This window comes from Anastrepha ludens, chromosome 3 (genome assembly GCF_028408465.1).
Source record: "Anastrepha ludens isolate Willacy chromosome 3, idAnaLude1.1, whole genome shotgun sequence".
Lineage (NCBI taxonomy): Eukaryota > Metazoa > Arthropoda > Insecta > Diptera > Tephritidae > Anastrepha > Anastrepha ludens.
This window is the reverse complement of record NC_071499.1, coordinates 131945748-131969899: the sequence shown is the minus strand read 5'-3', so window position 1 is coordinate 131969899 and position 24152 is coordinate 131945748. Positions and strand designations below refer to the sequence as shown.

At 41.5% G+C, this 24152-nt stretch overlaps 3 protein-coding genes across 5 annotated transcripts in view; 2 read left to right on the top strand and 1 right to left on the bottom strand.

The window, feature by feature from the left end:
- Positions 1–1691: 1691 nt before the first annotated feature.
- The window catches only part of LOC128859311 (interference hedgehog), a 106496-nt gene continuing 84035 nt past the window's right edge, over positions 1692–24152 (bottom strand). For all 3 annotated transcript variants that reach the window (XM_054096212.1, XM_054096213.1, XM_054096211.1), the window contains 7 exons: positions 18364–18714; positions 17334–18293; positions 17129–17270; positions 6831–7493; positions 6586–6765; positions 6369–6523; positions 1692–3793 (listed from right to left, as the gene is read on the bottom strand). In XM_054096212.1, coding sequence (XP_053952187.1) covers positions 3221–3793; positions 6369–6523; positions 6586–6765; positions 6831–7493; positions 17129–17270; positions 17334–18293; positions 18364–18648 — 2958 coding nt within the window. In that variant the 5' untranslated portion in view covers positions 18649–18714 and the 3' untranslated portion in view covers positions 1692–3220. The remainder of the gene's footprint in view (positions 3794–6368; positions 6524–6585; positions 6766–6830; positions 7494–17128; positions 17271–17333; positions 18294–18363; positions 18715–24152) is intronic.
- On the top strand, positions 7673–8263 carry LOC128859314 (selenoprotein BthD). Its single transcript, XM_054096216.1, has one exon. The coding sequence runs from the start codon at positions 7673–7675 to the stop codon at positions 8111–8113; it is 441 nt and encodes a 146-aa protein (XP_053952191.1). The 3' UTR covers positions 8114–8263.
- LOC128859313 (regulatory protein zeste) lies at positions 9489–15832 on the top strand. The gene is made up of 3 exons (XM_054096214.1): positions 9489–10323; positions 13806–14245; positions 14315–15832. The coding sequence occupies exons 1-3, from the start codon at positions 9968–9970 to the stop codon at positions 14968–14970; spliced, it is 1452 nt and encodes a 483-aa protein (XP_053952189.1). The 5' UTR covers positions 9489–9967; the 3' UTR covers positions 14971–15832.

The following is a 24152-nucleotide window of genomic DNA, read 5'->3' as shown; positions in this document are numbered from 1 at the left end:
TTCTTTTTGTTGCAAATATAAAGGGCAGTGTTTGTCAGAAGCTGAATGAGAGCCAAAACAATTTGCACACATGGTACGTTGACATAATTCGGTGTTGTGTGGGGGCATATTGCAATTCTCACAAGTGGGGTTGTTGTTGCATCCTTTGATAGTGTGGCCGAGCAGTTGGCGATTTCTGCATCGCATTGGTGTTGGGAAATATTCTTTTACTCTCACTGAGTACCAAACGATATCAATGTCATGTGGGACCCTGTAAAGGTTAAATGTCAGAACGATTCGGCATGTTGGAATTTTTTCTCCGTTACAAATTTTTGTAAATTTATATACAGCAACAACACCCTGATATTTAAGACCTTCAAGAATCTCTTGTTCTTCTGTGTTTGCAAGATTTATATCAAAGATACCTTTGCATGTATTTAATGATGTGTGTAAGTCTATTGAAACTGGACCTAAAAAACCACCGAAATTTTTGCACTTTAGACATTTTTCAGCCACTTTATTTGATTTAGTTAGTACGAGTAGGCTCCCATCGCGAAGTATGCTCACTGAGCTATATTCTGTACTAATACTATCCAGGGCCTTCTTTTTAGCAAACACGCTGTATTTAGCAATAGGGTTGGAGGTATCAGTTGATTTAATTAAAACAAATTTCGGATCATTTGCGTTGATTGTTTTCACTGGTTCCGGTAATACCGGGAAAGAGTCTTCAGAGATAATGGGTTTTTTGCGTTTTGCTTTGGGTGGCTTAGGTATACCGTCGGACAGTATACAATACCGATTCCACGAAGGGATCGGAGAAGTTTTCCCCATTTGAAATACTCACTACACTTTTGTATTCTGTAAACTTCAAATTTGAAAAAAAATAAATAAAAGAGAAAAGTAAACTTACTTATGCGAAGTAAAAAAAGAAAAAATAGAACACGTCGAAATGTCACTACGAAAATTGAAAGTCAACGAGAGAACGATTGTGGGCACAACTGCTCGGTACGAAGGTTAATCGGTGACTGCGCATATGTATATAAATTCACATATTTGTATTTGCATATGCCTTCTTCCTGTGTGTATGGTAATGAACCATTTCTCTGTTGAGAATAGGACGATGATAGGAAAAGTAGGAAATGAAAGGGAGCGTTTCGAGTGTAGTGTCTTGAAAAAGTCAAATCGATTATGATGCCTCTTAGTGTTGTTGACTTATTAACGTCTGATGCACAATCGAAATTGAGCATATGTATCTTTCATGAATTCAATAAATGTTTCGTCATTTTTCACGTTTATGTAAATCTAATTTGATCAATTCCATTGCGATTCCATTTAGCTCCTCTATATCCATACAAAATATCTATCAAACAAATAATTTAATTTTGAATTACATTCAAACATTTTTATCAATTTTTCATATTTTGCGCCAACTTTTCTCCAACTTTCTGCCAGAGGAACAAAAATAGGCGGAGAGTTCCAATGGAAGTGTTTCTTGCAAAATGTGTAAAGTGGCTTGCCGACGTAAGATCATTTCAGTGGCCAATTCCATAGAATGCTTTTAGGCGTTAAATTTTCTACGGCTTCACTTCGCTGCTGTAATATTAGAATCAAATTATGATGCAATACTATTTTATATAATTTACCTTTTTTTTTAATTTTACATATTAGAGACCAAGTGAAACTACAGATTCTTTTTTTCATTTATTAGAAGTCAGTTTGTTTTTTCTTTATTTAACTATTGTATTTATTGAAGTTTATCGAGTTTATTTTTTTATTAGCTATGCATTATTATAAATAATAAAAATATAACGTACATTTTGCGGAAAGTAAATATTACAGAATATTAATTTGTTATTAAGAAATGTATACATAAAAGTAAATTTCTTTTAAAAACACAAAAATATTTTAAAACTTATTTTGACTGGCGGAGTATTACTCGCCACAGGAAGAAACAAATTTAAATCTTTTCAGCTCGATTCGAAAATATTAAACAAAATATTAATCAAATTAAGATTATTTTTTAATAAATTAAATACATTTCAAAAACTTAAGCTCTAAAACATAATAGTAAACAGTGCAGTCAAAAACTGTAGGAAGCACAAAAGTTATATTTTAATTAATTAGAAAAATATATAAAATATTTAGCATTAAAAAATGCAAAAACTAGGCACTTGTACTGTAACTAGGAGTTAAAAAAACAATTTTACTCTTGCTAAATTTTTAGATTGGCTCAGTATTTCGAAAGCGTTTATCGCCCACTAGTCTTTAGTATGTACCAACAATTAAATTTTTTTTTTTGTGTTTTGATTATTCCTGCTCTAGGACGGTTTTAACGATAAACTAAGTGGTTGAATTACTCGCATACCTACATATGCACATACTTTGCTAGCTGGTAAATTGATTGTCATTTTGGGTTGAGAACTACAACTAAGATTGTCATTACGTAATTTAATTCAGTTAAGTCTTTATGGATTTGGAAACAGCGTTGCCGTTCACATTTTACAAAACAAGGCACTAAAAACAGCACCCTGCCTGAAAGTATGCAATAATATTCATTAAATCTCCGTTTTTTTAGTTTTTAACATTCGAGTTACATATTCGAAACATTATTTACTTTCTAAAGCTATTGACTAATATTACATTTTTTCTATAGTTTAGTAAAATACTAAAAATGCTTAATTTTATATATTTACAATTCCGCTCAAACGCAATTTCAATACTAAATTTTTCGTCTTTTCGAAATCCTGTTTTCAGCAAATTTCCATTTTTCGCTAATAATTCCAAAAGTTTTAAATACCAATTTTTTACAGTCCTCTTCAGGATTTTGTAGAGCTCAGCGAATATGAACAGCTTTTTGAGCCATGCCGCGAACACTGATGATTTTACCACAAAAATTTGTTGCCACAAATTCTTATCTATGAAAACCGCTTGCTTTCCTTTGTCTGTCCTTCCGCATGTCCAGGATTTTCTTTCAAAAACTTTTCACAGTCAGTTCATCAATTGAGTTTCCTTAACCTAAGTTCTCTTATTCGAGAAACTTCTAAAAACACCTACTGAAGCATTTTTGTACTTCCTAAAACTATGTCTCGCCTCTATGTTGCCTACTTTTAGGCTACCTCAGCTCTTAATACTACTTATCCTAAACTCTTGCCACCCTCTACCCCTTAACACATCATTCACATCCCTCTCCTTCTCCCCTCCCTCCCCTCCGTTAGCCCATCGGCTATTCCACGCTTACCGTTCACACCTCAATACTGTTCAAGCTGCCAGAGGACATGTTGTCGTTGTGGCTGCCCAACCGGCCGCGTTTCATCATGGCGCGCGCCGGCATCGGTGAACGCTGCACTCGCGGGCTGCCCGGCACGATTGGTATGCCCACACCGCCATTATTGTTGTTAGCACTGCCGGAGGCGCGTCGCGTACGGCGCAGCGATGGTATGCGCGTCGGCAAACCGTCGATGTTCATGGCGCCATCGTGCGGCTGCGTCACATTCGCCGGCATCGCGGTCGCTGTGTAGTGCAGATTGCGCGCGCTGCGCTCCAGCGTCCGACGCTGTTGCTCAAGTGATGGCGTCTGTGGCGATTGCGAATGTGCGTGCTGCTGTTGTTGCTGGTAGAGATGATGTGCGTTGTGGTGGCCGCTGTGATTGTTATTCTGATGTGGCGGCACCGGTGGTGGATGTTGGCCCACAGCGCCGACATGATGATGATGTGGCATATAATCGACGCGCTTGTGCATTAGTGTTGGTGTGCCGGGTGGCGGTGGATGGTATGGCTGCGCGTGGTGTAGACCTTGATGTGATCCGAGGTGTGCCTGTGAATTATGTAAAGAATGAAATGATGAGGCGGATGAATGAGACGAATTCGATTTCGTATGCAAATGCATTGCGTTCGTGTTGTTGTTGTAATGCGCAGTAGCGTAATTTGTATTTGTCGTTACTGCGCTTGGCGCTGTTGCTGCTGTTGTTGTTAGAGCGGCGCTTACTTGTGCATTGTTATTGGTCATTTTCGGTGGGGTTGTATGCGACTGCTGAGGCGGATGCTGATGGTGGTGGTGCTGTTGTTGCGCGTACAGTTTGTGGTTGGGCAACGGCGGCAAAGGCTTGGAGAGTGGTGAATTCGGATCAGTTGCATTGAAAATTCCCTCACTCGCTTCCAACGTCTCACAGGAAGAGGAAGAACGTGGTGGTGGTGTGTGCGGCTCAGCGTCATCGGCATGCAAGGTGGCAGCGGCAGAGGCGATAGCGGACTGCTGCTGATGTAGACTATGACTGCTGCTTGTATGCGGGTGAGCTGTGGCCAAATTGCTGGCACTGGCCGAACTGTTGGAGCTGCCGGAATTGCTGCTGTTGTTGCTGTTGGGCAGGAAGCGTAGCTCCATCACGTTGCGATTCTAGAACAGTTCACGCTGATATTTCTAAGCTAATAGCAGCAAATGCCTTAGAGTCGCACCAGTAATACTTAAATATATATATATGTATGCGTGTGTTGATTTTATATAGTTCGGCCAAGGGAAAGTGTGAAGCAAGGCGAAGAAAAAAAAAAGGGAAAAGAAGGGCATAGAATGGTTGGAGTGAAATGGAAAAGGATCTAGTATAAATGTGTGTATGTGTGTATGTGTGTGAGTAAGAATATTTTACATATAAATGGCAAGAGGGAAAAGGCGGTAAAACTATAATATTTTGCATGAAAGGCCCCTGAAGAGAATTGGGCTCTCAGGTGAGGCATGGAAAAGTCGGTTAGTAGCGAGAAAAGTTATCAGCGCAGCTTCTAAAGCTTAAATAAACTACTTATTATTTTAAAAATAAAGAAATGAATAACGGAAAGCGGGTTTCTGAAACACACCTCGCTAAATTTTCATATCCAGAAGTGCCTAAATAAATATTCAGCATAGCTAAAAACTTGCAACACGGGCAGTACGACAACAACCCGCTTCGGCAAAAGGCATAGAATTTAGAGACTTCTGTACAGCCTGAATAGTTTATCCTTTTAGGATGAATGAATTCAAGGCGTTATTGGGTTGAGAAGAAGTGATGGAAGGCTTGATGACCTCCATATAAGCCGTGCTAGCATTTACCACATCAGGATTGATTCGGAATAGCTATCCAGATCGCAGTTGGGCGAAAATGGGGCGGACTACTCGTGACACACTTCGCTCCCCGTCTTTAATTGGTGGCGGATAAAAAGCAGTCGGCTTTGATCGAATGGCTCATTTAATAACTGCGATAACTCGGAGGAGAGACTTTTCAGTATCTTTTTCACGTGTCAAGCGGTCCGACCAAGGTGAAGCAGGATATTTTTGGGAATTGGCTCGTTCTTTAATATCCTGAGAAGACCTTTTTTCATGGAAGCTAAGTATATTACCTCATTTGGAGTTTACATGTACGTATATTTGAAAAATTTCGGCAAAAAGTGAAGGTTGAACAGACAGCAATGAAAGTTGATGGTGAGTGATTACACCCTTCGTTGTGTGTTTGGCCGAGCTCTTGCTCCTATTTGCGATGGGTGTCTGGATGTTTTTCCACAAATGGCGGGACCTACAGTTTTATGCCACCTCCGAACGGCAGATGTTTTTTATGAGAAACTTCTTTAGGGTAGAAATACACTTAGAGGTTTGCCATTGTCTACCGAAAGGCGACCGCTACAAAAAAAATCTTTTTCTATTATCTGGTGTTCCATGCCCGGACTTTGGAGCCCAGGCACTACCGAATGGTAGTCAGGGCGGCCACGCAGATTAGAGTCATATTAGAGCTCTGCCAGCGGAGCAGAGACGGCCACTTGTTGTTGATATTCTATGCCACTCATCAGCGCAGCTTCTCCGTCTGTCATTCTTAACTGGTCATCCTATATCAGCTTCGTCTAAATATACCTCAGGCCTTGTGCGGTTTTATACATATATACATACATACATACAACCAAAGTAGCTTTTTCTATACATAAATATATAATACATATACACAAAATAAGTAAAATACACAAAATAATACAAAAGATCTTAAATGCCAAATAACTTTTTTCGTGATTTTGTTTTTTTTTTTTTGGTTTGCAGAAGAGTTGCTGGAAAGGCTGAAATAGTCGAGTTATACTCTATTTAAGTAGTTACATAGTCGAGGCACCAACAGCTGTTGAAAGACATACATACAACCCCACTAGAAATGACTATAAAGTACAAGCAATAATTTTGTCCAAAGATTTCGTGAAATTTAAGCATCGAGCTCGAAATTGAAATGATTTTCGTTTTTTACAATCGAAAACTCGAATACTTAGTTAAGCAGTATAATATCGAAAAAATACAAGAGTCGTAAATAAAAGTGCGACTTTTTAAACAAATTACACCAAGTGACGGCGTAAAGTTTTTATATACAACCGATTGGCAAGCCCCTACATACCTTGTCGGCTTCTTGAGCCAGCGGATTGGGTGTGATGTTCATGCGCGGAATGACGCCATTTAGGCGGTGCCCCGATTTGTGATGCGTCGCCACGCCCAACACTGAGGGCGTCACGAAATCGGCCTGTATGTGATCAAGTTGCGGTTTGTTTTCATCTGAAAGAGACGCACCAGCTCAAATGCTTTTGACCAGGTCGTTACTACGTTGCTTTACTCACCTTCTGACTGCACGGGCTTTCGGCGTTTAATGCATAAAAATGCCGCTATGATGGCCACTATGAGTAGAATGCCGAACCCGGCAACGCCCGCCACTATTGGATACGTGGCTATGTTCGATTCCTTGGCTTTCGGTGGTGGAATAGCCGCTGGTGTCACGGCGACGTCTGTTTGGACTGGTTCTATGGAGCAAAAAGGTGGCATTATACTTCTGTACAAGCGCAACACTAGAATGCATTATACTCACTCTTCGTTTTGCCCTGCAGTATGGCGCTAAACTCGGACGCAGCTAACGCATTGAAGGACTGTAGCTTAAACTCGTATGCGGTGCTCGGTTCCAGCATGTCGATCTTGAATTTACGTGAATGTTGGCCATCCACTGTCGCTTTCAGGTATTCGCCCGCCGAAGAGGCGAGTCGATAGTAGGCGTAGAAGCCATCCGGCACATTAACGGGATTTGCCGGCAGCGTCCAGTATAGTATTACCGCAGTTTCAGAGAGCGGCTCCACTCGCGCCAGCTCTGGTGCGGGTAGTGTAGCCTTTGTGGGGCCCAAAGCCTCACCACTTTGCAAAAAGAATTTCGCTGAGGTGTTACCCTCTTTGTTGTCATTGTTCGAGTAGACCGCAATGATGCGAAACCGATAGAAACGATCCGGTTTCAAACCTGTCACCGATGACGTAAAGTTCTTCACGCCTTCAAAGTTGCGATCGCGCTTACCGTAGGGGATGTCTTCGTTGGTGGTCTGCCAGTTTTCGCGGGGTATCTTGCGGCTCGAGTCCCCGAGCATGCGGTACTGCACTTTGAAGAACTGTATGGGCAGACCCTCGTTCTTAGGCACATACCAGCGCAGCATGACCGAGTCGTCAGCCAAGCGGGTCACATTCGGACGCGAAGGCGGAATCATGTTGGCTGCAATGAAAGTGAACGTATTAATAATCGTATATAATATAATAATAAAAAAAGTTATAGTGAGTTTTTCAATATAAAGAATTTCACATCACCTTTGAAAATAAAAAAAAAAATTTTACAAAATGTTTTCGGAAAAACATTATTAAATTAACTGTTTCGATACTTCGCTCTACCAATCAATGCCGCTCAAAAGCAAGAAGACGAAGAAACCACGCGAAGCCGACTGGGCAGCCGACCCAAACTTCGACAAAAATCGCGCCATGATCTACATAGAACACACGCTCGAGTGCCCGATTTTCCTGACCAAAGCCGAGGAGTTCGCCGCATATGTAGCCGAGCAGGTACCCAATCGCATTATACAGCTTGTACGCAACAACAATGGCAAATTGGCGCCAAGAGATGGTGCTTTCGAGATTGGATTTTCGCAGAATGCTCGCACCTCAGTCCACCAAATTTGGTCGGGCATTGATAAAGGGCCGCCCAGACGCGACAAATTCCCACCAAATTATGAGCCGTTAATGGAAGAAATATCAAAGGTACTGAAAAAATTCTACCCAGATGCAGAGGAAAAGGATCTATTAGAAGGTATGGAGGACGATGACGACGCTCCGGTGTACTGAGCAAGCAGCGAAGGCCAAAAGCTCGATGCAAAAATTTGTGGCAAGAAACGTAATCAAGTTGTTGTAAAAATTAAAGGATTAAAAATTTTACTATTTGATAAAAATAGAACCATTTAAACTTTTTCCAATATAATTTTTGTTTACTTTTGATATTTGTAGTTTTTTTCATTTTCGCAGTCATCCGTCATAGGAGTGATAGGAGAACCAATTTTAAACACAAAATTTCAGTGCTCTAAAATTATTCGGCTATTCGAGTTTTTCACTCAACTACTTACAGTTTGAAAACTTACACGACTTTCAACACTGTGAAGTCACAGTTTGGCAGCTATGGTGGCGTAACTTGTTTCTTGTATAGACAGGTAAATGCCACTACAAAATTTACCCGGTAGAGCGCGCCATGATCGCATCGAGTGCTGCCATTTTTGTTGCAATAAAATTAAATTTCGAATTTAGGCTGGAGGTTTGTACTAACCGCCTAATGGGGAAAAATGTCAAATTTAAATACTCATTCAGTTTTTGCCGCTAATGTTGCAAATATTTTTCAGAGAGCAGGCTTTATTACAATTTAATCACAATAATAAGGGAAATACATAATGAGTTTTTCATTTGGAAGTCGATTACATATGCAATTGGCACCGATTTCAAGGAAATTTCAACGCAACAAAATTTGTGATTAGCGAAAGCTATTTTTTCTCAGACAAAACATTTGTGTCAATTATCTTCCTAGAATGCGCTATGGTCCATTATATATATATATATATAATTGGCGCGTACACCCTTTTTGGGTGTTTGGCCGAGCTCCTCCTCCTATTTGTGGTGTGCGTCTTGATGTTGTTCCACAATTAGAGGGGCCTACAGTTTCAAGCCGACTCCGAACGGCAAATATTTTTATGAGGAGCTTTTTCATGGCAGAAATACACTCGGAGGTTTGCCATTGCCTGCCGAGGGGCGACCGCTATCAGAAAAATGTTTTTTTTTTTTCGTTTTTTTTTTTATTAATTTTGGTTTCACCGAGACTCGAACATACGTTCTCTCTGTAAATCCCGACTGGTAATCACGCACCAACCCATTCGGCTACGGCGGCCGGACAAAAAGGTCTATGTGATTCCTTACAAAAAGCAGGCATTAGGACAACACAAATACGTTTAAAGCGTTTCATAAGACGATTGTGCAGTGTAATTTCTTTTTTAATTTTTCCATTTCAATCCGCTCGTATTGAAAAACCCTATACGAATATATGTAACCGTTTTCAACTTACTAACTTCATTATCCATAACAGAGGATTACCAAAAATACTTCATGTTAAAGTGTCTTTCTGGCATCACTGCAGCTGGTGAAAACAAACTCAAAACATGGCCGACTGTCATAATTCGCCACTCGTCACTCGTTTTCTGTAGCTCGTTGTGAGTGGGTTCATCTAGAGTGTGCGACAACGCTTTCTGGTTCAATTTTCTCTATTTGCTATTTGTCAAGAAAAAACTACTCTAAAAGTGTAAAAATTTCTATCGACTGTTGCGTAGTAAATTCAATATCCAGTGAGCTGAAAATAATATTAAGAAGCGCCGCAGTATTGCAAAATTACTCACGTCTTTAATTACCATTTAAGTGCATTTGCACGCAGCAGCAAATAGCTAGTGAAAAGTGTAGAATTGAGAACAAATTTCGCTTTTAATAGTTTTTTAGTGAAACTAAAGCCAATACATCTCATTAAACACGAATTTCTTTGAGCTAACGCTATTTCGAGTGGAGCTCTCTACAGCAAAGACATCGCCGAGGTAGCAGCGCATCGGCTGTTGGGTTTTTCTTCTTCAATTGTAAATTTTTGCCGTCAACATAGCGAGGAAATCGCGTCAAATGTCCACTGGCATTGCCGGCGGAGGAAGCGCTGAGAACACCATGACTGTGGTTACTACCACCGTCAACGGTGCGAACGAACACAACGCCGCCAACTCTACGGTCGCCAGCAGTGTTGGGAACAAGACAGGCCAAATGACTTTAACACCGCGCTTCACGCAGGAAGAAAAGGCGATTCTTTACAGTCTGTTCCATGAGCATGAGGAAGTCATTGATATCAAATTCAGGAAGAAGCAGCGCTCCAAGTATTCGGTGCGAGATGCCTGGGAGAACATAGTGCGCGAATTCAACTCGCATCCAGGTGTGAGCGCTGTGCGAAACTTGAAGCAGATTCAGAAATTCTGGCTGAATGCCCGGTAAGTAAAATGTACGAGTAGGTAAATTGTCACAGCTCGGTGGTATAGGGGTAAGACCTTTATGATAATGCCGTTTCTATGGCTTCCCAGAGGATTGGAGCAATCGCTGACTCGTACGCTGCTGCTCTAATTTCTGCACCTGTTACGCGCGAATGCGGGACACTCAACGGTCGCCCGAGAAATGCATTTTACTCCCTTCAGCAGTGGCAATGTACATATGTGCGTGTGAGTGTGTGCTTCAAACATGCGTCGTTAAGCAGCTCATTGAAAGGTACATTCCAACTCATAACAAATGAAATTTTTTGAACTGCTGGTGGGCGTGTTGGACTCAAATCGCCACTAAAGCGAAAAATACCTCAAAATACAAGCAAGTCGAGCGAAAAGCTGTTCACGAAACCCAACAGCAACAACAATAACGTGCTTGGACGAGTCATCGCGATGGTATCTGAGTGTTGCGCTTCACTCCGCCAATACATGCAGCCACATTTGCTCATGCCCTCATTCATCGTCGTTGGGCACTTACTCGTATTTCGAGTGCAATTAAAAATGGCGGCAAACGAATGTCTGCGAGAATATCTCAACGCCAATAATTTGTACCTCAAGTGGGCAAAGTATCTCATACAAGTAAAAGCCCTATGAGATCGTGAATATTTCCGTATTTTTCAAATGTATCATACGCTAATTACCGTTGGTTATTTTGTAAAAGAAAAAGAAAATTCTACAGAATATTTTGTGTGCAAAATCGATGAATGAACTCAGCGCCACTGCGAGTAGCTTTCTGAGCAGACGAAATACCGTTCACTAGCTTGATACGCATACCGACGCGTTGGCAGCAAGCATTTGGGGATAAATAGAGCGGATATGGAGTGTAGCAATGGGCGCTTTTTTAAATACAGTGAAATTCCTTATAACCGGACACTCACCGTCGCAGTGTTTTTGTCCGGCTATGGGAGATGTCCGCTTATAAGGGATGAAGTCACAAAATATATACCACACATATAAATTGTATTGTACATAGTTTATTTAAGAAATTTTTGGAAGTAAAGAATATTTGCATACTTTAGTATTACATATAAATACATATATGTACATATAACGATTAAGTACATTGTACAAGTCTTTACATTTCAATACTAGTGTTTTAAAACTAAGCTTCTATATAAAGTTTTAAAATTTTGGATTATACCTTGATCATGGGGTTGGCTAACTGCCGTTGTATTTGGCGGCAAGAAAAAAATTTGTATGTTGGTTAAGTTTAATTCCTTTGGGTAAGAAGCCGCGTTATCTAAAAACAAGATAATTTTTCGATTCTGGGCTTTCATTCTTCGATTGAACTGCTGCAGCCATTCACTCATTACTTCTCGAGTCATCCATGCTTTTTTATTAGACTTCCAATCCACTAGCAGTTTTGCGATTGGAACATGTTTAAAAGATCGAGGACGGACTGCTTTACCTATAACCAAAACCAGCTCCTTATCTCCAGCCATGTTAGCACAGAACAAAATTATGAGTCTTTCCTTTGATAGTGTACCGCCCACGCATTTTTTTGGATTTTAGAGCGAGGGTTTTGTCAGGTAAGGCACGAAAAAAAAGCCCAGGCTTGTAACCGGTCAACAGAGATGGCAGTTTTGTCCTAAATTGTTCGACACCATCCTGTTTTACATCTGCAGCTTCACCAGATACGCATTTGAAAGCAACATTATTCCTTATTCGCCATTTGTTTAACCATCCATCTGAAGCATTAAAATTAGCTACACCCAGTTTGCCTGCAATTTCCATTGCCTTTGCTTTCAATATGGGACCAGAAATCGGAATGTTTTGACTTCCAGCCTTAGCGAACCAATTAAAACACATCTTGTCTATTTCAGAGCCGCCTTCTTTAACCGTTTGAGTGCTAAGCGATTTTCTTTAATACATACGAAAATTGCGAAGCAAAATTTGGTCTAAGAAAACTGAAATATGATGGCTTTACAAATATAAGCATAGAGAACAAAAAAAATTACATATTTCAATAATTTTATTTTTATTTTGTAGACTAAACTATTAGTTATGATTATAAGAAAAACTTATTTACATTTTTTTAATATCATCTTTTTTTTTTTTTTTACAACAAGTTCCGGCATTATTATTCAAATTTTGGTACATTTGTGGTTCCCCACACATGTATCATGCACACCTTTTTTGCAAATGTTGCATATTAGCCGGGAACGCTTTGGATTTTTAGATCCTTTTACACTACATACTACACATTTGCGCAATTTATTTTCAAAATATCGATATTGAACGAAAAATAAAAATTGTTTTTAACGGTCTCAACTAATTTATACTTTTATATGACATAAATTTTTTATAAATATCGCAAAATAATATTCAACACGTTCCTAGCCGAACGCCAAATGCACAGTGATGCAATCGTCGCTATAGCAACGCGCCGCAAATTTGGAGTAATTAGTTAACGTCGCTATATCGACGAATCGCACTCAAACGGTTAAGAAAGCTTCGCTTTTGATGAACATTAAATCCAGACTCCCATTTAGAACGAATTTTTTCTTTATTTTTATTGATTTCAGCAGCTAGTGTTTTGCCAATATTGAACCTTTCAAAGCAAAAGAAACGTGTACCTACCATTAAATTTTTAGGCTGACTATACTTTACCTTTTTGTAATTCCACGTACTGATTTTATCTTTTTCGAAAACATTAATAATTTCCATTTTTTCTTTAATAGAAAGTACCTTTTTTTTGGCGCCATATTATTACGAACTTTGAACGCAACCATTCGCATGCAACTGACTTAACAAACTGAATGGAAAACTACTCTTAATTTAAAACACAGGACTTGAATGTATGCATACATGCTAAAAGGGGAATCACCTATTTCATTTTTATAATGAACAACAAAGCTTGCTTGTGATATTTTTGAATTTTGTTCGTTTATGAGACATTTTTTTATGAAAATGGTTTGAAATACTTTGTCCGCGTCCGGTTATTAGAGTGCCCGTTTATTAGGATGATATTTGTATGAAAAAATGAATGAAAAACCTGTGTGCCCAAAATTTGTCCGGTTATTGGAGCTGTCCGGTTACAAGGACTGTCCGTAATGGGGAATTTCACTGTATATCAGATTGCAATAATAACGGTTTTTAAAACGTCTACTAAGTAAAAAACCTAAAATTTCGATTACTAAAAGAAAAAAACCGACAGAGAAAGGAAAACTAAAAGAAGCAAAACCGAAATATACAAAGTTTTTTATGTGAAGCGTTTTCATGTACAAATAGCAACATTATGAACACAAATTCATTTTAGCCGCCATGTTTAAAAAATAAAAATACTGTGGAATGACCTTCCGGTTTGGTCGGTTTTCCGGTTGAAAAAAACTGTTAACAATGAAATTAGCAAACAGTTTGCAAAAAATTATTCATCAAGTGAAAAAACCCATTTTTTGCGGAAATAATTTTTGACATCATTTCTCCGATCTTTTCAGTCTCCGCAAGCAGTATCCTTTCCGTCCTAATGGGCAGAAGGACCCAAATAATTCGCAAACAATCATCGAAACAACAGAACAACCGGAAGTTCCGAATCATCCAATTAAGGATGAGCCCGATTTCCAGCTCAGCGCAGCAGATCCCGATGAACACGACAGCCACAATGAGGCGTTCGAAGAGATTGAGATGGATACTAGCGATGGGACGATAGATCCAGTTCACATCGATACTTTGCAGCAACAGCATCAACAACAACAACAGCAGCAGCATCAGGTACTACAACAGGTGCAACAGCAGCAGCAAACTATACAGACGCAATCGATTTCAGTAGACCAAATTAGCGCCGAAAAGTTGACGCTCAACGATTTGTTGCAATTCAAAACTGCCCGTCCTCGCGAAGACATAATTTTACAGATAAAACATCCATCAGATTCAGCCAGTAAGTACGAGTATACTAACTTCAGTGAATATTTTTCATTTAGTTGCCTTTCTCTATTTCTATGCATAGCCGCCCATATCACCATCCCTTCGCCAACGCGCATCACCATACCCAGCCAGCATCAGACGCAGCAGCATACGATAACTGCCTTGCCTGCGGCCACCTACAATCAGCAGATCATTAGCGAGATCAAGCCGCAGCAAATAACACTGGCCCAATATCAGGCGCAACAATTGCAACAACAGCAACTTGCCCAACACCAGCTGGCCGTTGCAGCACAGCAACAGCACCAACAGCATCAACAACAGCAGCACCAAGTGAAAATGCAGCTGCAATCGCCAGCCACCGCACAGTTTGCCACCGCCACGCCGACATTCACTTGTACAACATTGCACGCGTTGCCAATTTCCACCGCGCCCACCCCAGCTACAGTCGTGCCCACTGTGACTGTGAGCAACGCAGCGGCTACGACGGCGGGAAATGCAGCAATGAGCGCGGAAACGTTTGAGGAGAAACTGCAGTATTTTCGGCTGAAGGAGGCTGAACTGCGTTTCAAGGAGGTGCAAGTGACACTTGAAAAAAAGAAAATCGAATTAAACCGGGCGCAAGAGGAGTTAAAGCAATTGCGCGAGCTTCATCGCCTGCAGGTGGAGGAAATGAAAATGAAAATACGCATCTTACAGGAAGAAGAAAAAATATTGCGTAAGAGTCCGAGCTCGGTGTAGGTATAAAACGGTGGCAGCAGCACTCTGATGCGATGCCAGGAGAGAATTGATATGCATGTTTTCGTATTTGATAAGTTAGTTGTGTAATTTTTTTTAAATTTTTGTAATAGAATTTTAGAATAACATTTTTACATTTTACCTTAAGAAATATTAGTTTCATAATTACGCCAATCCAATGGGCCATTTCGAATTGTTACGTTTTGGTATATGTTTTCATATATGAAATGAAATAAACATTTAGTTATGCTCAACACACTTAATATACCTACTTGCGTATCTGATAAGCTAGTTTTTTAAGTTTTTCTTTGATTCTTGCAATGGAATTCAAGTTTAAGATTTATATGTACATATATATACAAGTATATAAATACATATCGCGCCCCTTATGAAGAGAAGAAAAAAATGCAATTTTTGAATTTTCCTTTATCCCAGAACACCATGCGTACAAGGAAACGACAAATAGCTTTTTATATCGGAAACGACAACTAATTTTACAAAAGTAATGAACTTTCAAGCTTGATTTTCAACATTTTTATTTTGGTACGTTCATCTTTCTGGCATAAGGGCGTCGCGATATGTAACAAATGGCTTGTTTGAGTCACGGAATAAAAGTGGCAGTATTGCAGCACTTGTAAACGTTTGCGACCCTATTACAAATGCTAAGCTGATACTTTTCTGACCGATGCTGCTATTAACTGAGCGAGGGCCATGTCTTCATGTGTGAAAGATCCATACAAATTTAGATATTTTAAACACACCTAAGGCTTATTTTGAATGTAAGGTTTCGTAAGGACGGAGCAAAATCGTGTTGTATATACAGAAACATTTATCTCGAATTATTAAATAAATTAATAAAAATTAAAACTTGTATTATATCCTAAAGAAATTACACAAAGGAAAGCAAAAGTCTGAGTTGAATATGAAGGGAATATGTAGATATAAGTGGACTAAAACTTTTCTCGACCAATAGGCGATAACACAACTGTGGTACGCGGTCGAACATGGACTTAAGAGCGGTAGCATGGAACATTGGCGAAAGTGCATTGAAAGTCTGGTGTCGATGGTGTTAATTTTGCCACACTTTCAAAAATAGATTGTGGTCTTGGAGCAGGTATATATTATATGTATTCTCATAGACTTAGAATTGGAAAATCTGTGCGTCTTCCTAATACTTGCAGTGCCTTCCAGATATCGCATACTTCTCTTTTAAGGGCAACGTCGCTATTATTTCGGATAGCAAAGCTGCAATCTAGCCACTGGAATCGGCTGCAATAACCTCAAAACTGGGGGAACAAAGCAGGAATAACCTTACCACCTTGAGCGAAAACCATAACGTCACCTTAATGTGGGTTCCGGTACATCGAAACTTTGAAGGAAACGAAAAGGCAGACGTAGTGGCAAGAGGGGGTTCCCCTGTGAGTAACATTTTAGCAGAATTGGTATTCATAGCACTTGGTGCAATCAAGAATGCAATATCCTCGATCACCGCAGCCGAATGGGTAGGTTCGAATCTCCGTCCATGTAACAGCAAAATGATAGAAACAGTTTTTTCTAATAGCGGTCGCCCCTCGGTAGGCGATGGCAAGCCTCCGAGTGTTTTTCTGCCATGAAAAACCTCCTCATAAAAACACCACTTGCCGTTGCCACTGCATTTTTGGAACAACATTAACGCGTACGCGACAAATAGGAGAGGAGATCGGCCAAACACCTAACAGAAGTGTTCGCGCCAATTATTTATTTTTTTATTTAGTTGTAATCAACGGGAGGAAAAGGAAACTGGCTTCCATTTCCTCTGTGAATGCCCTGCCCTATGGAGGGCGAGGATGTTAAGCCTTGGCAAACCGCTTTCTGAGAACCTGGAAGAGCTAGCTGACGTAATCAACCTTAAAAGGTTTCTCAATCGCGCAGATTGGATATAGTCGTGAAGGAATAATCCATATAATTTGTTGGTAGCGAGAATATGGCAACAGAATGGTGCGGGATCGCTAGTTGGATTCTTGGAGAATCACATCTTAAACCAACCAACCAATCTGGTGTCGAGGTCGAAAAACCACTTTGCCACACAAATTAAAGTTTGAAGTCAAATGTCTCTGAATGTTTATAAATTTACATATGTACGTATATATTTAGTAGTAAAACGATTGTTTGGAATACTCACGCATTTTCATGTGCTTCCGTTTGCCTTTGTTCTTGCTGCCGGTATGCTCGTAAGGCGTGCGAATTGGCACGTTTCCCAAAGGAGCTGAGCCCTCGCCTTGTATCTGTTTTGGGTTGACTTGCAGCAAGCTGCCTTCGCTTGCCTATATTAATAAAAATATGTATTAAGAAATTGAGCATCGTGCATATGTCGCTATGAAACTCACCTCGCCCACTTCATTTTTCGCAAAGCACTGTACAATGCCCGCGTGCCGCTTCTGCACGTGTCGTATAACCAATCGACGGTCTTCGTGGAACGTCTCGTTGTCCAGCGAAGTGTCTTCACCATTGATCAGCCAATAGATCTGTGGGAAGGGATTGCCCGCTGCCGAACATTCCAACTCGAGCTGTTCGCCTTCGTTTGTGAGCGTTGTGGCTGGACCGCGCAGGATTTGTGGCACTTCCAGAACAATAAATTTTATAATTTGCACCAGCGCAGGCGCAATACCATTATCTAGGCGGCACACATAGGAACCCTGATCCTCGGGCAGAACATCGGAGATCTGGAGGCCGTATGGCAGCACCTTTGTGCGATTATTGTAGATATTAATTACATTCGGACTACTCCAGACAGCTTCTGGCGGTGGTGAGCCCACACCTGGGCATTCTAACAGTGCTGTTTCGCCTGGACGCGCGGTTACCTGCGCCGGCGGTTGGATGAGAAAGTAGGGCGGCGTGCGATCGGTGTAGTCGACACGCAAATCAATGTGTGGCGGCAGCCTTACTTCAACACCTGTGATGGCATTCATCGCCGAGCAGGTATAATTACCGGAATCCTTCGAGGACACCGACAGCAGTATGAGCGCGCCATTTGCAGAAGGCAGCACTTCGGTCTGCGGCACTTTCTCGCCGTTGCGGAAGAAGCTCCACACAGCGGGTGGGTTCGAACTGACCGTGCCGCAACGTAATATTACACAATTCTTTGGCGCAACGCTCCAACGTATTGCATTGCGACTATAGCCGTTCGAATTGTCGATGCTGATGGAAACGAGTGTCAGGCGCGCGGGCGTCGAAGCGATTGCAGCGGAACCAAACCAGGCAACACACTGATAGTCGCCCAAAGTCTCGGGAGAGACAAAAACGCGCAGACGCGAAGTGAGATCGTCGTTGATGATGTTGTGACCTTCCTATTACCAATAAAAGAATACCTATTACCTGAAGTTATATGCACGGCGGGCGTATTGTTGCTCTACTCACCTCAGCATGCAGATAATTGTAGTTCATGGCGTCGGTAGTGCGAGCGCTCGAGTGACGAAAACGCCATTCCAAACGCTCCGGCGCCAAATTTAATTCACACTCAAAGACCACTTCATCGCCTTTGGGCGCTACTGCTGATTCGGGGGAGCGCACGATGTGCGCACCCAGCGAGGGGGGTTGTGATGCCGATGAAAGCGCGAGTTGCGGGCAAAGCAGTAGGAGAAGCATCAGATGGAGCTGCCATAACCACAGTGCGACTGACGAAAATGTGATACGTTTCGACATGGCGGTACTGTAGGCTTTTTTATGTTTTGTAAATGAGACACAAACCGGATATGCCCGATATGAAGGCTGTAAAAACACAAAATATAAAAAAAGAAAAGTGTGGTTTAATGATTGAATGAAGTATGAATACGTTGATTAGTGAATTAATAGAGGAAGTGCCTTATAAATAATTAAACACTGTGGCATTATTTGGAAAAAAAACAAACACGTAGCGAAATCTGCTGTCCACGACAAGTACCATTGCTCTCCAAGCGACTGTTGCAGCGCACGTTGCAGACCAATTTGTGTGCATGGTCTGTGGCAAGTGATATATTTTTTCAAACACACCTGGACAGCCTGCGCCGAGAACGCATAAATCAAAGTCGCTTGCAACATGCGCGTCTGCATGTTAGCTCGCTAGCTGCCGCAGATACAGTCACATATTCCGACTTGCAACGGCTGACAAGAAATTGATTCTGAAGTCCGAATCGAATAGGATTGGACAAATGATGATTAAAGTCTTTGGCGATCATTCGCTTTACGATATTTATCAGCCGCTACAACTGCATTCCGATCGAGATTGGAGATACAACCATGTACGAAGAGCAACAACAAACACAATAAACACGCTGTACTGGTTCAGCAACAGCAGCTTAGGCACTTAGTTACTTCGAGGCTGAGGCAGGCAATAAGTTAAAATTAGATTGCACGCGCACACAGCGGGCAGCCTGCAGAGTATTTGAGCGAAGAGCCCAACGAAGATTTTGCGCAATGCACCGCGCAAAAAATGCATGAGCCACATGCTACAGTGGCTGGGTTGGCAGAGTTGCTTTTATGGCTCCTTTTTGGTACTCGATAAGTTCCACTGTTCTTCTAACAACCGTCAGAATCGCACCGTTGCGAAGGGTAGAAACTGACTCTTGTTCCTCTTCTGGTAGTTAGTTTTCTTCACTGAAGTCCTTTCTCGAACTCTAATTAACTAATGTCTTACTGGACTGGGAGAGATGGTATGCTTTGAAATATCAAACTGAAATTGTTCAGCTGTACGTCCTTCTTCAGATGCTTGTTCGAGCCTCGCTGACTTGGGTGTGACTTCTGGTTTCGACTACACGGGGCTAAACGCCACACTCGAGAAACAATAAGCCAATGATATCGAAAAATGTCGACTCTGGCTGGCCATCACCCTGATCAACCGATTTACATCATTGGAATATTTGCGGCGTTATTTGCAGTCCAAAATATGTGCCAACAAGCCAAGGACTCGAGCCCAATTGAAAGCCGGCATGAACGAAAGGCAAGAAATCGTCGCTATAGTGACCGAAACATTTACTAACGACCATTGGTAGAAAACGTCGAAAAAAGTGCACGTTTGCAAAGTTGAGACCCTCGCTAAAGAGGCGTTATTGCAGCTAATGCGTGTCAAAGAGAAAAGAATGTCTGCAAAGCAGAAGCACTAATCCCTAAGATGACGAGAAGAACTAGGCTCCAATTTTCCCAAGGGTTTTGACGTACAAAACCAAGTCTGAATTTTGAATGGCCTTCGCAATTTAGGATTTTGTGACATTCCGGGATAAAAGTACAAAAATTACTATTTTTGGCTATATTTGAGAAAAGCGCATGTTGGACCCATAATGTGAACTGAAGAGGAATGACAGAATGTAAGATTGCGCAGCTATTCTCTCAACTAGGATTGCAATATGCAGGTTAGGACCACTAGGACATACTTTATGTAAGTGTATTGGTATAAACAGACAAATTTAGATGTTCATCGATTATCAGGAACTTTTTGTAGCAGAAAAACTTGCTTGCTGTCCTGAAATATTCCAGTCGTTGGCAGGAGAGGCAACAAGTATTCATCGGCAGAATTCTTTTTGCAAAAAATTTAAAAAAGCGTCAGCAGCGACGATAAAATGAAGTGCATTCAAGCGGCAGCTGGCTACATTGTTGCTTGTACGAGCACTTCAACATATCAACATATCAACGCCCCCAGGGATGCATGCGCAACGAGATACGCATCGCTAGTGAGGCAACTTGACTGTATGTTGCATGGATAGCATCGCCGTGGATATGATTGGATTAAATCGCGGCGATTGTTGTTGAGTGCTGGGCAATTGTATGCAGATCAGACCAGGCACAACACAGCGCTCTACACGATATATATCGATGTGTGTGTGTATTTGTATGTAAAGCGCTGAGATGCCATCTTGTTGCGGCAACCCTTTTCATTGCGGCGCGCATTTTATTGCGTTGCGCGCTCCACATCGCACATTTTGATGATGTCAAGTTGGCAATTCAACGCGACTGTGTCTGTCAGCCCGACGGAGTTAGGTAGGTAGCGCAGACACAGTGTGCGCGGCCATCACCTTTGCGTGCCACCATTAAATCCGACCAAATGGCAGTTGATATGACGACGCGCGGCTCTTCAACAACGGCGGTGGTGGCAGCGCAGCATTGGCGCGCATACAAAATAAAAATTCCCTTGAAAATGGAGCGCACCACTCGATCAAGGCGCATGTGGCAGGCAGGTAGGCAGCCACATTAAATGGGAGGCGCTGAAAATATACGCAAGGAAATTGGATTTTTTGTGGCTGTTCCACTTTAGTTGTTGCTGTTATGCGCCCAACCATACATCTGACGTCGCAGTGCATGGCAAACAGCTACGACAACGGCGATTGGCATCCGATGACTGCTGATGGCTGCGCGACGCGAACATTCAACGCTTTTGATATGCCACATCAGGCGAACTTCAACGCACTAATGGCTGATATGAGATGTATGCGCGCGCTCTTATTGGTTTTGTTGTTATAATTGTTTTTGCTACCTGCTGGTGGTTGCGTTTGTTATTTGCGCTTTCAGTGACAGCGCTGCTGGGTTAGTAGTTGCGATGCGCGATGTGGCGACTGTTGTTATTGTTGTGTTTGGCAGTAAGACTGCGGCGCGCTGCAACGCTCACCATGCGCACAGCTTTACGCTTTGTAATGCGCGTCTTCTGAGCAAACTGTAAAGCAGGGCTTAATCTCACTTCTTTCCCGCAACTCTCTTCTGCGCATTTCAACTTTGGTCTTTTTTGCCTTTGCTCCTCCTGGTTTCTTTTGCTACCGATTGTTTTACTGCGCACAGTCGCTGTGCGAAATGCTCCCATTCCAATTACTATGCTATTGTTGTTTTTGTTGTAGTGCGCTGTCACTGTTATTGCGTTTATGTTGTGTTGATGCCGCTGATGTGGCAGATCCTTTGACTGATATGTTATGTGCTGCGCGTAGAGGGGTAGCAGGGCGCGCGAGGCGCTGCATATAAGAGCGTGCATCGTTAATGGGCTGCCATTATTGTTCAGTGTTTGAAAGTGGTGTTGCCGTTTGTTTTTTTGTCCAATCCATGTTGCGATTTTCTTTATCGACCGCTTCAACAGCGCATTTGGCCATTTCAAGTCTGCTCCTTTGACTTTCGCATATTTTAAGTGCTCTGCCAGTAAATTTTATTGCTTCCTCCTTTGCCGCAGTTAATTCGTGTGCATGTGTGTGTGTGTTTGCTTTTTGATTACCTCACCGTCTAGTGACAGTCTGTCATGGAAGCTTGCCGCAACTGACTGGCATGCGTTTGATGGCGGCCATCATTAGCCGAACGCGACTTTGAGCCACTTTTTTACTTCGAAACTTGCTGCGTTTTTAGAAAGAGGCTGATTTTAAAAAACTATTTCAAGCGATTGGAAGTTCGATCTTAAAATTTAAGTAAACCCTTTTCGCCTGCGAACCGACATTCAAAGTGATATTTAAATATTTAATTGCTCAGCACTGCAGTTTATTAAATATTAAGCGCAAATATTTTTAGGAAAGGCCATAAATTGGTTGTTCTAGAGCCAAAGCCGCTAAAACCAAATGGTTCACCGAATATTTCCTATAGTTCGTCCATCAAATACTCACACACACAAAACTGTGGAAATTGTCTGTGAACGGTCAAACAAATGTTAGCTCAGTCTTGACAAAAACAAGAAGAAAATACAACAATAGTCCGCTCTATCCGATTTAATGATTGTAGTATTTGTAATTACTTTGACCGCCGATATCCGCACATAAAAGGGCTCGAACGAAATGAAAAAATCGGCGCACAGTGTGGGACAGCTGAGCAAAAGTATGGGAAATTTGCTGTTTCGGAGAAGCTTAGAAGCCGAGGTTGGATTACGCTTACTGAAAAGAGTCAATCCATTTTAACGCTTATAGCAGAAGTTTCAGCATATACCCATTTCCTTTTGGATGTTGGCCCCTTATTTGTTGAATAGCCTCAGTTTGTTGGTACGAACTTCTGATTATAAACAGATTCACAAGAAAAGATATAGAGATGTGGCGGAGATCAGGTGAACGTAGAATCAACCAAAATTGCCCTCTTTCGAAATCAAACTTCCGGTGTTGTTTTAACAGAATAATCATACCTCATAAATGAGTGGGGAGTGCTGGTGGAGTGACAGTCGTAGATCGCTTATAAATCCCGGTCGCCCCGGCAACTCTACTCTAATATTTACTCTTAATTCTTCATTCCTTACAAAGTAATTTCTGCTCATTTCAGTGTTGGAGCAGAGATATATCTTGGCCTATTTTCCATCTATGAGAAATATTTCACGAGGGCCTCTCTGAGACAAGTAAACTTTTTCTGATGATGTCTTCTGCGACACCTTCCTCAGTTAGCATACGCTGCTATTTCTACGAAAGATAAAGCCGAAAGAAAGGGAAAAAATGTTGATTTTTAAGAAAAATGTAAAAATATGGAGAAGAAGGCAAAGTGAAGTGCGAAGGGCAGCAATGTATGGCTGGTAGCCTAGGAACCACACAATCAATCGTCCAGGCAACGCGTTCTGATTAAGCCTTCGCTTCGTTGGTCACTGTGAAAAATACAAGCACACTGTGGCACACACCAGCAAACGAACACCTTTCTTTGCCTTGGACACTGCAATGATTCGCTCCTATTTAGCTTGCCTGAGACCATTTGCCACTTTGCCACTTTGCTTTACTTTTACAACATTTTGTAGTGCTTTGCACTTCTTTCTTTTGTTGTTCTTACTGTGGCATTATTCTCCTGTTGTTGGTGCTATTTGCGAATGTACTTTGGCATGTTGCACCCAGCATAACATTTAAAAGTCATAAAAATTGAAGTGCTGAGGCGAGTTGTTGTCGTCGTCTTGGCAGCCACTGTCATTGCCACTGAGCTGGCCGATCGATTGCTGTTCCCCATCTGAGCTGATGTTTGTTCAGATCGCGCCACCTTTTGCCGACTGACCGTTTGCATGGCGAACTGGCTGTCAGGCTATCAGCAATGCATTGCCTTCCGTGCTACATTTTGGTTTCTTTTTCTTTTTACATTTTTTTCCAGCTCCTGTCCGTTACAGCAGCCATCCGGATACTGGACTGACAATTTCCATCGATTGCCAGCAGGCTTAAGCACCGCGCGGTGTCCTTAACAGCAACAACAAATGAAAGAGAACGCCTCGCCGTTTGTTGTCGCCTTTGCCAGTTGCCACTTGTTGCATTTTCCTT